The sequence below is a fragment of the Ambystoma mexicanum genome, chromosome 5q (genome assembly GCF_040938575.1).
Source record: "Ambystoma mexicanum isolate Mex_15411 chromosome 5q, UKY_AmexF1_1, whole genome shotgun sequence".
Classification (NCBI taxonomy): Eukaryota; Metazoa; Chordata; class Amphibia; order Caudata; family Ambystomatidae; genus Ambystoma; species Ambystoma mexicanum.
This window is the reverse complement of record NC_090933.1, coordinates 348,786,201-348,801,797: the sequence shown is the minus strand read 5'-3', so window position 1 is coordinate 348,801,797 and position 15,597 is coordinate 348,786,201. Positions and strand designations below refer to the sequence as shown.

The 15,597-nt window shown below is 47.2% G+C and overlaps 1 protein-coding gene across 3 annotated transcripts in view; it reads left to right on the top strand.

Annotated features, from left to right (window-relative positions):
• The window catches only part of SEH1L (SEH1 like nucleoporin), a 937,063-nt gene that overhangs the window by 312,708 nt on the left and 608,758 nt on the right, over positions 1-15,597 (top strand). For all 3 annotated transcript variants that reach the window (XM_069620827.1, XM_069620825.1, XM_069620826.1), the window contains exon 5: positions 1,788-1,886. In XM_069620827.1, coding sequence (XP_069476928.1) covers positions 1,788-1,886 — 99 coding nt within the window. The remainder of the gene's footprint in view (positions 1-1,787; positions 1,887-15,597) is intronic.

Here is a 15,597-nt window from a genome sequence, read left to right as displayed (position 1 = left end):
TTCCTTAAAACATAGTAGCTTTCTTGATTGCAGCAATTTAAATTTGAAGAGCTAGTGAGCTACACACCCTTTCATTGTAGACCTCTTCTGTATCAATGCACAAAGACAAAGTGGTGCGTAGAACTCCTCCTAGGTTTTCATCTGTTTCTTGTGTACTCGTCCTTTGCCTGTCATCCTATTAAGAACCACTTTTCGATGCAGAAAGAGTTTGACCTAGACTAACAGAATGTGAATTTTCAGGAGAAACAGCTAATTCTTTGACTTTTGGCATTATCAAGAGGATTATCCAGCCAGTAAAGCAGATATTGTAAGACAGATAGTACATTGCATCAAGGAGTGACATAATGGCACACATAAAGAACTACCCACACAATTAAGAGCACAAGGGCTACTGGTGCAAAACCCCTGTTTCTAGCCAATGTACGGCCCAATGCAATACGCAAATCTGCCACTTGTATTTCAGTAGATACTTTCGTATAATATCCCTGCATAGATTCACTAACCAGGTCTCCCACAAACATGGTTTGACAGTAGCAGTAAATGTATTCAATACATTACTAGATACAATCCCTCGCCCCAACCAGAGATTTAACAATGCGTGCCAATCAATGCATAGCATTTAAATCTAAAAACAAATTCACAAACCCCAAAAGACAAACGTTAGCAGTAATACTCTTTTTGATGCTTCTCTCTGTTTGTGTTATATGTGCCCACCAATACTTCCCTTCATGGAGTATAGTAGTAACCGTAAATATGAGTAAGAGTAAAGCTAATCATGTCATAATCAGTGTTGACTGTGAATATTTGTATATCCCTCTGCAAATACCTCCCCTCTCGAGCCCTTCGCTCCTCTACTTCGAACTCCCTGAGGGTCAGTTGTTTTTCAATTAAACAAGCTGGGGGCAGATCTGTCTTCGGCTGGGGCCTCCCTTTGGAACAGCCTCCCGGCCACCTTGAAACTTGAGAACCATCTCCGGTTCCGGAAGAACCTCAAGATCTTTGTCTTTGCTTCTGCCTTTGCCCCTCTTCTCCCCTGTTGACCTGTTTTCTCTTTTGGCACTGTGCGCCTGGACACCATCTGTCCTTCGGGCCCATGTACCTGTTCACCCTGCCTCCCTCCTGTACTGCCTCTGGGCCACCCATTTCACTGGGTTCTGTATCTGTACCCATACAATCCCCTACTCTTCTTCTCCACTTATCAGATATACCCTATCTGGCTAATCTTGCACTTGCCACTTGCTGGCTGCCCTACCACCTTCTTTTCATTGCCAGGATCTATTTGTTTATTTAACTTATTCTTTATTTTTTTTCTCTTGTCTGTTCTGCACTTTCCACTTCTCCCCCTTCCACACACTAGACCCCTTTTTCCCTTCTCCATGCACTTGTGCGTTCCTAATGTCACTGGGCCTAGTAAGATTGTTGTTCTTATTTTTTGTTCTCCCTTGTTCCCCTCTCTTTGCTTGGTTGCGCTCTGAAACACTTGTGTACAAGTGCAATATAAATAAAACATCATATCATATCCGAGGGAGTACCCTTGGAGCAGCTTTGTGGGTAGTCTGTAAATATAGTACAGGGGCAACATTCCAGGCTTGCCCCTGTCGATGCTTTTTTTGGTTTTAGTACGTTTAAATACATTCAGATACTCCCTACCAACCACCAAATGGCAGACTGTCTATAACATGTGACTCTAAAACAGATAAAAATTATTTGCTTAACAATTAAAGGCTTATTATACAAGTTTAGTGACTTGAGATGATCATTTCTAAAAGTATGTATTCTATTTTCAGCTCTCGTGCCCATTCTCCGATGATAGCAGTTGGAAGTGATGACAACAGCCCCAACATGATGGCGAAGGTTCAGATCTTTGAATACAACGAAAATACTAGGTTTGTGAAACATTGCCTCTGATTGTGCTGTGTAGGTCATGCTGTTAACCATTTTTTTAACGTTTATTTTTATTATTTTGCAACAAACAATTACATACTCCCATAACCCCCACACCCCACCTCCCCTGGGCCTGTGTTTGCATGAGTCCGATAGGGGTCAAGGATTTATTCAAACAAATTAGCTAAAGTCCAATAACTTCAAGCACTGAGGGCACCATTGCACTCTAAAGTCTTCCTTTAGGAAGGTTAGGACCTCCCCCAGTCTCTGGCAAAATGTGACGGAGTATTGTTCATAGCGTAAATTGCCCACTCTAACGCCACAAAGTCCCACACCTTCCGAAGCCATTCTTGAAGCGTCCTCCCCCTTCTACCTATGACCGATTAGCAACATTGCGTCCAGGGTTGGCATCGACATCGCCTTCCTGCAGCTCAAACTATCTCCCTCCTTGTTCCCATCCCCAACAAGACCATCTCCGGTGGCAGAATCTCCTTTTCCCCAAAGGCCTGGGCTTGGGCCTCCTGTACCTCCCTCCAGAAGCGTACTAGTTTTGGGCATCTCCACCAAATGTGTGACCATGTACCCTCCCCTCTGCATGCCCTCCAACCCTCCTGTGTGGACCCTGGGTATATTTTATGCAGATGGGCCAGGGTGTAATGCCAGCTATATAACAACTTGTAACAACATTCCTGTAGCTGGTTTCTGTAACTACTTTTTGTTAACCATTTATTTTTATTTTAAATTTTTATTTATTGGCGGAAGTTTACAGCAAACACATACATCAGAGCATAAAACACGATTTGCATATATACAATACAGGGTTCGTACAAAGCAAGGTAATACATTTCTCAAGAGCTGATAGTTATAGCGCACCTTGGCATTTCAGATTACACTCACGGGACCTTGGGTGAGGATGTTCCCGATGCACCTTCGGTTTGTCTGATAAGGTAACTATTAAAAACGGACCACACATTCTTAGGATGGGAGTGCAGTGGGAGTGTATTAAAATATTCTTTCTCACAGGTCTGGGACCAAGTGAGTGTATTAAGCCACTTTTGAAAAGTTGGAGGAGATGTGCTCTTCCAGCTTTGAAGCACACATTTCTTGGCCACCATGCAACTTACATTAAAAAAATGTGGCCATCTTTCTGGTGTCATCTGTGTTCCATATTCCAAATAGCACCCCCAGCAGGCATGGGCTGACCACAACGTCTATGTCTGAGGGAGCCCGCAGGATCTCATTCAAAAAGCCTCCCAGCACCCGACACGTCCAGAACATATGAAAATGGACAGCCCCCTCCATTCGCCACCTAGCACAGGTGTCAACACTATTTCGTGTAAACTTAGCAATTTTATGGGGAGTGTAATATAATCTGTTCATTATTTTATATTGCATAAATCTAAACCGGACGTTGAGAGATACCCTGTTTGTGTGGGAGCACGTTTTCTTCCATAATTCATCTGAGATCTTGAGGCCCAGTTCATCCGCCCATTCGTTCCGAGCTTCAGTGGATTGGTCTGGGGCCTTTGCTAATAGCTTTTTTTTGTTTTTTTAATTTCTTTATTGGTTTAATAACATGAGGTAACGAAAACCGATATCATTAGAAATTGGTCAAGCATATCAGAGAAATAACCACAACCCCCCCCCCCCCCCCCCCTTCCCCCCTGAGACCACGGTTCGTTCACAGTTCCTCTCGAGTCCATGCCCAGATCCGGGCAACCCTCTCCACCCAGCTCACTATCATCCATCTCGCTATCATCCATCTCAGGGTGGAGCAAGGACACCGTCAGGGCCACCCAACAGTGTAGTAGTTCCTCGCTGGAATCTAGTCTCTGCACATGGATAGCCGTTTCCCGCGCCGCGGTTTCAGGTGTAATCCACTTCGTAAGGTCTCCCCACCATAGGGACTAGGGACATATGCAGACCTCTGGGGCTTTTCCACCCCATGGCAATACAATACATCTTTTAGCCGTTATGTATATAAGGTCTGTGAGCTTGTTTAGGGGTTTGTTCTTCCTGTTTCGCCTATATCTGCCCAGGATACAGGCCGTAGGCTGTTCCACCTCAACTTCGATGTCTGCGCCGGCCACTCTTTCCTTCACTTGTGACCAGAACTCCCTAATCACCGTGCAGCCCCAGAACATGAGTCATTCCTGCCCTGGGCTCACTGCATTTGGGGCATAATTGGGTTTCAGCACCTGTGAATCTTGATATGGCTTCAGATTTGAGGTACGCTCTATTGGTGATGTACAGCTGGATAAGCTGCAAGCGGGCGTTTCTGGAGACTTTCTTATGGTAGTGGGTTATATCAACCCAATCTTTGTCTTCAAAAACAAGGCCCAGTTCAGGTTCCGGGACTTTTTTTATATTGTCCCTACGGTTCGGCCATGTGTTTTTAAGCATAAATCGGTAGATCGTAGAAAACTTTCCTATGGACCTTACCCGACTTTTCGTCCATTAACGCACTCGAAATCAGCCGCCATTTTCTGATAATCCTATCATTTCCCCCTATCGCCCTGGCTCACCTGCTTTTGCGGCACTAAATCAAACCCCCCGCCCCTGAAACAGACTTCATCAAAACATTCATATTCCCCACCTCTATCCGTGACGTGACTGTGCTGCGTAGGCAAACGCGCCCAGGCGTCTTCTACGCGACTCCACACATAACCCGGAAACCAACACAGATTAGCTCACAACACAGCGCGCCACAATTCTGAATATGAAACTGTACTTTTAAATCAAACCGCAAGATTGTAAATTTGGTAAAGTACATTTATTTGACATCAAATGTTTAGAGAATATTCAGCGATTTGCATTTTTATTTGCTCACGTTCCAAAAAGTTCGTTTTGAGGCACGCGATGTTCCTTTGCTGTACACAGGGTCTTAGATCATCTCACAATACAGCGCCACAATTCGGAATATGAAACTGTGGTTTAAAAGCAAACGGCAAGATTGTCCATTTGGCAAAGTACATTTATTGGTCATCAAATGTTTAGAGAATATTCTGCGATTTGCATTTTTCTTTGCTCTCGATCCAAAATAGTTCGTCTTGAGGCAAGCGATGTTCGTGTGCAGTACACAGGGTGTTGGTTTACGATAAAATAAGCTCTTCGGTCGCACTGATAATCGCATGGCTGTTCCAACAACGAGGCACTAGGCCACCACAACGGTCTATGTTGCATCTAGCCGTTAGTACCGCGTAAGGGCATACTTGTACTTGGCGATCGTCCCATAAAATGGTCAGGGTGGTAACGTTGTTCACGCGGAGAAGCAACTGGCGGTTGTAAAAGCCATCCGCCGGTGTCTGGTACTCGTGACACATACAATAATGAAGGATGTACCTGTTTTAAAAACATAAAAAATGAAATTAGTCTCACCATCAGATCTTTATTAAAATTATTCATTTTATATATTAGGTCGGGAAATTATTTCATAGCTAGGACAGTGCAAATGGGTATTACACGTCAAGGGGGGGCTGTAGGATACTGAGACAGTCCCCCAGTGCAGGGGTTGACAGGGAGGCAGTGCAGGTGGAGAGTGGAAGGGCCCAGGACCGAGGTCGCAGACAGTGGACCAGTTGTAGCAGGGGAGAGGGAGAGAGAAAGTGGAAGCAAAGAGGAAGGTTTTGAGGTGCTTCCGTAAAAGGAGATGGTTCTCCTCAAGATAGTGCGCGGTACAAAACAATATGCCACATAGAACGAACAAGTACAACTTAACCCGTCTTTAAAGCTACTGTATAGTAATTAAATTGCGGTATAAACTCATCTAAAGAGTTACTTACATTATATTTGCATTTTCCATTGTGTCTGTGCGTAGGGCAGCCCCGAATTACCACTCCTTCTATGCCGACGTTATTTCTTCTAATGAACGAACATTAAATGGCTTTCGTTTCTGAAATTATATTCATTATCGTTTCTTACGTTATTGCCCCACACCCCCAAAAAGAAGTCTTTCGGGATGGTCCCGGCCTGTCAAGGTCAAATAACAATAGAACCTTATACTGAGTCGTGGGCCATTCCGGCACCCGAGAAAAAAATCAAAGCAGCTGACCTTCACTTTGAACGAGCACACATTCCTAGTTAGCTACATTCAGTGTAAGGCCATCTCACAGGACTCACAGAGCAATCACTTTTATTTACACAATACATAGCTACACATATTCAATGGGCCTGCGACATGAGGAGACTCGAGAGAACAGACAATCAAATTACAATCATTTAAATCGTGATGTGTATTTCTCAATGAGCTCTTCTTTAGGTGGACATGGAACAGAGGCAATGTTGGGTGGCAATGCAGTTGTCCCCTGCACAGGTTCGTTCACAACTCCATGTATGTGCCTATCTAGGACATCAACAATAAGTCTCTCAATAAAGTCATATTGCATATCCTCAAACACTGGTTTGATAACCCATTGTTTACTTCTTTTAGTGAAGGCCTTATTGTAGCGAAGCGTCCCTAAAGTTCCGGTCGTCCTACTTTGTTGACGGCCAACATTATGGTTATGTGCCAAGACCGCTAGAAGAGTCCGATTTATCATGCCCTCCATGCCAAAATGCAATCATTTTGGCCTGTACTTTAGGCACATATTGTGGAACACCTCCAAATCTCCTGTGTGGCAGAATTCCGTGAGTCCCCTCAAATCTCTTGTTATAGTTTTATCAAATACAATCTTTTCAATGGCTTTGTGAGTGGGTGATGAAGGAATCAACCACTTCTTCTTCCGTGCCTCCTCTGTGGACAAATGGCCATGTTCACAATTGTGGAAATGTTGGTTTGTGGTCCAGCGGTGAACGTTGCTACAGTTTAGCATTACTGACCGCCATTTTTCCAGTAGAATTTCCAACGACCCTCCACATGTTTTTGAGCTCCACCAAAGATGGTTGCTGATTGACTTGGACCACTGTGAAATACCTTGCATATCTTTTTTTTTTACCTGCAGCCGACATTTTTTTGATTGTTTTTGCAAGATGCCAAACGTCAAATTGGTGATTTATATTTTTGTACTCTTCTCTCATTGGGCCTCATTACACGGTAGGCGGTAGGGACATACCGTTACCGGTAAGGGATTACCGGTATCGGTAAATCCCCTCCCCAATCACGACCCGGACATACCGCTATTAGCGGCACCGCAAAGTACGGTGGCACTATTAGCGGCAAGTCCGTGAGCGCGCGGCCCCTCAGACCGGAAATAGCGGCATAGCGCTAATATCACGGCATCACGAGCCATGCGTACATGGCAATACCGGCATGTAGTAGACCCAAAGAACCCTTACCGGCAAGGCGCTAATACCGGCATCGCGAACCACACGGTAAAAGAGCACAGCAGAGTTCCCACCTGCCACAGGTGGACAAAATCAGCACAGGTGGAGGCAATGGAGACTGGCAGCACATAAGAGCACACCACACCCCTCCCCACACCCATTCCCACACCAAGATGGATGCAATACTACCAGCATTACATGGGCTAGAGGACATGATTGCTGTGCAGCAGCTACAACAACAGGCAGCACAGAGGAGACGCAGGAGGAGGAGGAGGAGGGCAAGACAGGCGCAGCAAGCACCACCAGTGCACCTAGTGATACCACAGAGGCAGCCACCAATTCCCAGGATCAGAGCCAGTCCAGTCAACCTAACCCCTGAGCAGATACACACCCTGTACCGTCTGGACTGGGATACCATCACCACCATAGTAGACATGATAAACAACGACATTGTGAGTCTCATTGACATCCGTACTGCCATCCCTCTTCTACTGAAGGTAGTAACAGTGCTCCACTTCTTGGCCACAGGCACCTACCAGCATACGGTAGGTCAGATGCATGGCATATCACAACCAGTATTCTCACGCACACTGAACCAGGTGCTCGATGCCCTCCTGCAGCACACAAGTCAACACATATACATGCCACGGACTGCCCAGGAGATCTCCAACACCAAAGTTGGCTTCCATTCACTGGCAGGCATCCCAAGTTGCATCGGGGCCATCGACTGTACCCATGTAGAACTGCTGGTCCCACATGCCAATGAGGTAGTGTACCGTAACAGAAAGCAATACCACTCCATCAACGTCCAAATGGTATGTGACTCCAATAAGATCATCACACATTGCTGTGCCCGATATCCCGGTTCAACCCATGATGCAATGGTCCTGCGGAACTCGACAATACCACGATACATGGAGCGACATGCTGGACAACGTTCGTGGCTACTTGGTGAGTAGCAGGCCGACCACATGTCAGTGTGATGTGGATTGTGAGTGGGGGGGGGAGATGCATACTCCAACTGGGCGTGAATGGGGGGGGGGAGATGCATACTCCAACTGGCCGTGAATGGGGGGGGGGAGATGCATACTCCAACTGGCCGTGAATGGGGGGGGGGAGATGCATACTCCAACTGGGCGTGAACTTGTGTCATGAGAAGAATGGACATACATATTTGCATCACTGTACAGTGAGGCAGCCCACAATGGACCAGAGACAAAACCACATGCCGGAAGTGAGTGCCACGGCAAACATATCAATCCATTACGCCAAACAGGCCATTCCAAACAACATGCACACCGCACAACACAACATTCCCCCATTACACAAATCAGCAACATGCATATCAAAATCACAACTGAAATGTACGCTGAACAACATCAGAAATGGTCCGCGCACATGAGTGCATACAAATGGATCCCCTGTAGCCATTGTGGTGAGGCACACCCGTACCCCACCACAGAATTGCCATCAAACAGTATGGGGACATCAACTAAGGAATGGCAGTGTACTGGCAGTGTGGCACTAACGTTGCCAGGGCCAGGAAACACAAATCACTTAAACTCTGGCGGGACATGGCAATCCCTGCTGTATGCATGCATGGTGCATGTCCACTTGCAAGGACCACCTCACCTTCCCACATTGCAGTTACCCTGATTGCCATGCGTGCTTGGATCAGTGGATGTCGTTGAATATGCAATGTTTGTTTGTGTGATATGTGCACGCTCCACATTATGTAGACACTTACACATACCCATTGTTGCACCCTTGCAGGTGATGCAGGTTATCCCCTGAAGAGGTGGCTCCTTACCCCTGTGCGGAACCCACAGAACAGGCACGAAGAGGACTACAATCATGCACACACCCGTACCCGCGTGGTGATCGAGCAGACATTCGGCCTATTGAAGGAACGCTTCCGGTGCCTCAGCAGGTCGGGCGGGGCACTCCTGTACGGGCATGAGAAGGTGGCCAAGATCACCATGGCATGTGTCATGCTTCACAATATGTGTATCAGACGGAATGTGCCAATGCCCCCTGACATAGAACTGCGACCACCGTCTGAGGATGATGACGGGGATGAGGATGGAGGAGAGGGGGCTGCAGGTCATGCAGGTGGCGATGCCCATGAGGGACGTGCTGTGCGGCAGCACCTGATAGACCATTGTTTCTGATGCACATGGATTAGGAGGGTGCAATTGGTGTTCAGCTCAGGGCACGGGGTGTATGGAGGACATAATCACAGTGCACCCTTCAACAATAAAGCACACATACACAATTATCAATGTCCAGTCATGTGATTATCCATGCCATTACGTGTGTATTGAGCATTATGACATTCAAACGTGCATGTACCCTCCACCCCAACAACCCTCACCCCCCTCCCCCCACAACTCCACCGAACACCCTCACCCCCCTCCCCCCACAACTCCACCGAACACCCTCACCCCCCTCCCCCCACAACTCCACCGAACACCCTCACCCCCCTCCCCCCACAACTCCACCGAACATCAGTGCTGCATTAGTTCCCAAGTGTCAACAGGGACAGGCTGGCCCTACTTCCCTCCTCCACTACCACCATTGGGGGGTTGTGAGTCTGACCGCCGCAAGGACCGGCTGGACCTGCGCAGGATGGTTGTCTGGTCGGAGCTAGTAGACGAGGGCGTGGCTGGTTGATCTGCTCCCTGTGAGTGACGCATGCTCTCCATCGCCTCAGCAATGCGCGTTAGGACCTGCCTCACAGCGGCCATCTCGTCACATAGGCGCGTCGTGTTGCTGTCCATGGCAGCTTTCATGTCCCTTGACAACACCCGGATCTCCTCCCTGGTCGAGGCAGCCTCGCTCACTTGCCGGGCAACCAGGGCATCGAGCTCCTCCTGGCGCTGGCGTATCAGGCTCATGGTGTCGTCTGCGGCCCTGCCCCTGTTACTCCTCGGCGCAGCTTGCTGCATGTGGCCGACATCAGGTGAGCTCGCCACGGGACTGAATGACCATATGATCATAGGTGCCGTGGCTGCTGCTTCCCCAACGGAGCTATTGGCTGCGGACGGCGTGCCTTCTGGCACTGGCTCCTGAGTGGTGGGGGTGGGTGGTGGGGGTGCTGCCACAGTGTCGGATGGCATTTCGACCCTTGGTGTGGTCGTTGCGTGGGTGGCTTTTGAACGCTGGGCCACTCCAGATATCCCAGTGCCCCTCGATGTACTGGGCCTGGTGCCTGCATCCTTTCCCTTGGCCTGCTTTCTGGGTGGTGGGGCCTGCGTTGCAGAGTCCAGCTCCTCACTGTCAGATTGTGACCCTGTGGGGGAGCAAGACAGGGATAACATCAGTGATGGGTCAACGTGCATCATGCATATGTTGTTGTTGCTGCAGTTCTTTGGATTTGGACATCTACTTTGGGCCTGCAGGTTGTTGGCCAGATGGGTGGGTCATCCGGACATGTGTCAGGGTGACACGTGTGTGAGGTGCTGCATGCATGTGGTTGTGTGGGGATGTGCAGGGCATATATGCAGGGTTGTGTACATGTGTGTGTGATGACCCCATCCATTAGCTGATTCCCAATTCACATTTGGGGGAGGGACTCATGCTTGGCATTGCTGTGTCTTGCGTGGTCACTCACCTCCGTCTGACGTTGTTGCCACACCACACTCCATTCGGCCCACTCCCTCGATGGATTCTATGCCAATGGTGCTGGCACATGTCTCCTCCCACTCCTGCATCTTCATCGGGGATCCACCTCCGCCTCCTGTGCCCATGGCCAGATTCCTGTTGGCCGATAAAATGCTGCGTACACGGAGGCGCAGATCATCCCACCGCTTGCGCACGTCCTTTACGGTGCGGGGGGTGGAGCCCACCGCACTGACTTTCTGCGCCACCTCAGCCCAGATTTCCTTTTTTCTCAGGAGTGCCGGGCGCCGCATGTCGCTAGCGAACACTACGTCTGCATTTGCAGCCAGGGTGTCTGCCAGCATTTTCAATTCCTCGTTTGAGAAGCGTTCTTTGCGCTGGCGCGCATCAGCTTTCTTTAGGGCCTTGGGCATTGTTTGTTCTTCCGGGATGTGGTTTTGCCAGTCGTGGTGTTGCTGCAGGTCCTGAGTGCAGGGGATGGCAATGGATTGTGTTTTTGAAGATGGCCGCCGGGCTCTTTCCCGTTCCGGTGCGATGACGCTATTTCCGGTTCCGGTGTTTTACGGTGACCGCTAATAGCAGTGACCGCTAATAGCGGTGACCGCTAACAGCGGTGGCCGCTAATAGCGTGCAGCATGAGGGCGGAGGTGCTATCAGCACTTTGGTCGGAGCCGGTAAGGTGCTTTTCCGCCATGGCGGTGGGGTCATTTACCGTCATGGCCCTATGCGCGTGTCCGCTAACTCGTAATGGAACGCTATTAGCGGTCTCCTACGATGGCGGACACGCTAATAGCGCCATGATGGTAAATCACATTTTTTAGCGCCTACCGTGTAATGAGGCCCATTGTCTTGGCAATTGAAACGTGTCTGTCCGTGGCTATCAGGTCGATCACCATTCCCCGCGATTGTAGTTCTTGCAATGATGCTACAAAGCCAACTTTCTCCATGGCCACTGAGGATGTACTTTGTGACGCCTGCACTCACAATTTTCTTACTTTCCATGTCCTGAAAGTGGTAGGTGCAGTACTTGGCTGAACATCCTGGGCTGTCGCACTGTCCATCACCGGCTAGCCTGAACCGTTTGCCCGCGAATGTACTATCAATAGACATTTTTTCCATTCTCCAAGCTTCGCTAATGGCTGGAAATAGATAATCGGTTTGGTATTTGTAGAACTGAGTTTTCGCAATGAAATGGATTCCCACAAACTGAAAGAAAGACTCCAACTTTTTAAAACTTGAACCACTAAAAAGTGCAGCCGCTGCACAAAGTAGATTGCCTGCTGGCAGTTGCCCCAGCATGGGTTGTGCAGACCATGAGAAAGGATGATATTTTGTACAGGTGGCATGTATTTTAAGGTTAGTGCCTCGAATTGCACGAGTCACATTAATCAATGGCTCCCCACATATTTCCCCACCAACCGAATGCCCACATTTCATCCGAATAATAATATCAATCAAACAACTATCGAATACAATGAATTTGGCCTCTTTCCTTATACTGTCACTCTGCATCCCAGCTGGTTCGGCCTGTAACGTTGAGGACATGTCACTCACATGAAAGGTAGAATCTCTGATATCGTCTTCCGCTATGTTCAGTGATATTGATGGTGTTTCATTGTCGTCCACTTCATTCTCTTCCATTGCAACATCTGTTCCGTCTCCGGCGATGGGTGAATAAAACAATTTCTTCAACTTTCTCGCGGTCTTAGTTTTTGCGGGTGTGGATTCTGTGAATTGATCTCCGACTGCATCCGAACTACCAGGAGGAGATTCGCTATCAATGGCTGGATGTGGTATAGCTCCGTTGTCAATCACTTCATATTCTTCCCATTGGCACGATGCATCTCCAGTCTCAAGTCCCTGCCAAAAGGTTTGACAAGCAACATCTCTCGTTCGCTTCACTGTCTGTGTAGATCTAGTTCGTACACCCACTCGCAACTAGAGGACAGATTGGAAAAGGGATGTTCAGTTTAAACACAACTTACAGTATTGAACTATTAACAGTGAAAAACAACATAATATAGTGACCACGACACTAACCTTCTTTTGCTTTCTTTTCTTTGAAACTTTCTTGCCTCGAACTTCAACATCGGGACGCTGTTGCTCCGACTCGTGTGTGCATGTCTCCACTTCCTCTTGCGCTGTAACGACTATATTTTCATGATAAGCACATCCATCACGCACTGACGCGCCATCGACTCCCTGAAACATAGAACTTTCATTAGTATGTATAATAATATTGAAAACACAAAATGTACTTGGGGACCAATACCCACGTACATCTCAATAGCAAAACACGAATGAACGCTTTGTGTAGAACATTCAAACGACAATTATTCACGCATTGTTGATCTAGTTAGATGGAACTGTCAAGATCCATACCTCGGGCTCCTCATAGACTTCCATTGATGATATTATTGAAGATGATGCTTCAGTGACTCCCTGAAACACAGTAATTGCATTAGTATGGTTTTCTATTTTGTTAAAAAGAACATAAACTTTGTGCAGGCGTCAACGGCTCATCTAAATAGACCTGCACAAATTATCAGTTGTCTAAAATAAATAATGGATATGTAAATATGATTCGATTTGCTTGATCGTTGGAAGTGTCACCACCCAGAGATCTGCATCAACTACTAGGGGTGATGTTCTTGTAGAAGAAGCTCCGTCATCTCCCTGAAACATAGTACTTGCGTTAATAAAGAAGGAAGTATAGCGGATGTAATCACGTAATATGATTTCGCTTGATCGAACTGTCAGTATCCATACCTCGAAATGCATAAGAACATCAAGGGACGATGTAACTGCGGTGCACACTTCTGCAAGCTGTTGTGCCGACCCGTAACTGCATGCTCCCCCTTCTTCTTGGACTAATGCTCCATCGACTCCCTGAAACATAGGACTTTCATTAGTAATGAACACAATATTGAAAAAAGAAGACACATAGGAGGGCGACGACAGAAGGACATATCAATGGCTAAAAACGAAAGAAACATTGTGTGTAACAATCACGCTACAAGAATGCAAGATCTGATGATCTCCATCGATGGAACTGTCCGGAAACGTACCTCGAGCATCTGAGTGACATCAACGGTTGTCGTCAATGCGTTGGACTCCTCAGCATCTCCCTGAAAGACAGTACTTGCATTATTTTGGATAACAATAATTAAACCTGAAAACAAAGACTACAGGACGAGTACAAGGGTGTACCATTAGGTAAAATAATCACACGATAAATTAAAACTATTGATTTACATGCCTAAAACAAGTCAGTGGCAGAATAGCTAAGTAAGATTACCCGATAGGCGCTTGAAGTGGCTGATGATTGCAATAACGACACGGATGGAGAATCTTCCGCCTTCATATTGAGTGGATACATAAATGGGGAAATTATTGTTAGCTAATGCTACACACTACCGCAAGGCCGAGAGATAAATACGTAAACTTGACTCACCAGTGGAGGGATGTGGACGAATAGAGTGGGAATAGCGGTTGAGAGCAATTTTCGCTTCGCTCGCGGTGTGTTCTTCTTTATTAGCAATGATGTGGAGTACATGTCTGAGCTAAAGTGCCTGCTGCAGATGCGGTATCGATCACCCCTCTTGTCCGCAAAGACTTCTAGGACTCTACTTTCAAGCTCAGACGGTGGATATCCGCAATATCGGACCCATTCTCTTATCTGATCTATTGTCTTAGGGAAAACATGCATTATAGTACCTTCAGATTTATTATGGGTCTTCGAAGGGCAACCGCCAATGGAACAGGCAGGCATTGTGGAAAGTTCTGGAAAGTAAAGATCATGAATACCAATGTGTTAAAAAATTAAATGACACATAAAAGGTTAAATGCAAGGTTCGTTTTGGTTCTTGGAACTATACACGTTATTCACATGCGGATAAGTATTTGAATAACTTTAAAAAAATAGAAAAATAATTTGACTAAACTCAGAACATGTGACTAGTTCCTTGCATGTACTGTCTTGAACGAAAAGAAATTGGACGCAAAATGATTATGGTACATGGCCTTACCTTGACGAACAAACAGTTTGATGCAGGGATCAGAGTAGTTTCTTGTCGTAGAACAGGGAGCAGTTCACAGGTTGCAAACTGACGAGTTTCCTCGAAGTGGTCACGGAAGTTCACAGAGACGAAGAGCAGATAACCAGCACCTTCACGGGTTGACTAGCAAAGCGCAAAGAAGTTCTCATTACAAATATGAAGTGGGTTATAAAGAATTCGAAACAGGGGTGTGTTTGTGAATGACGTGTATATGTCGTGGCATTATGTGGATTGCAGGGGGGCGTCCAGCGTGAGGGGGGATGCTTGGCAGGAGACACGGGGTCTGGAGGTAGACATGGGAACAACAACCCATGCTCTATAGACCACTTTGAATTTTAATGGTCTTTGGCACCTCTTGGCCTGTATCGCTCCCTGACAGCTCCACTTGCCAGCACAAGTACCCCGGTGCGAACTGCCTTTGATAGGGGGGGTGGATTGGGGCGGTGGTCGTGCAGACAAGACTCGTTTGCCGCAGGGCCTCACCAAGGAGAGGCCATCTAACTGCATGTAAGAGACAGGCTGCAGGATCTAGTACATGGAAGGCAGGGGGGTGAGTTTATAAATACCTCACCCTCCCAGGAGAATATATGGGTGCAGTTCACCCTGGAGACCCTGGATGCCTAGGCAGTTAGTCAGCAGCAGGCTGGCCTGTGGTGGCAAGGCGGCACGGGCCAGAGGGGGTCATCTCTGTACCCGGTGCCCAAAAGGATGATTTATTATGATCAACCATATTGATTATTTACCTACAACCATGTTTTGTATCAATAAAATC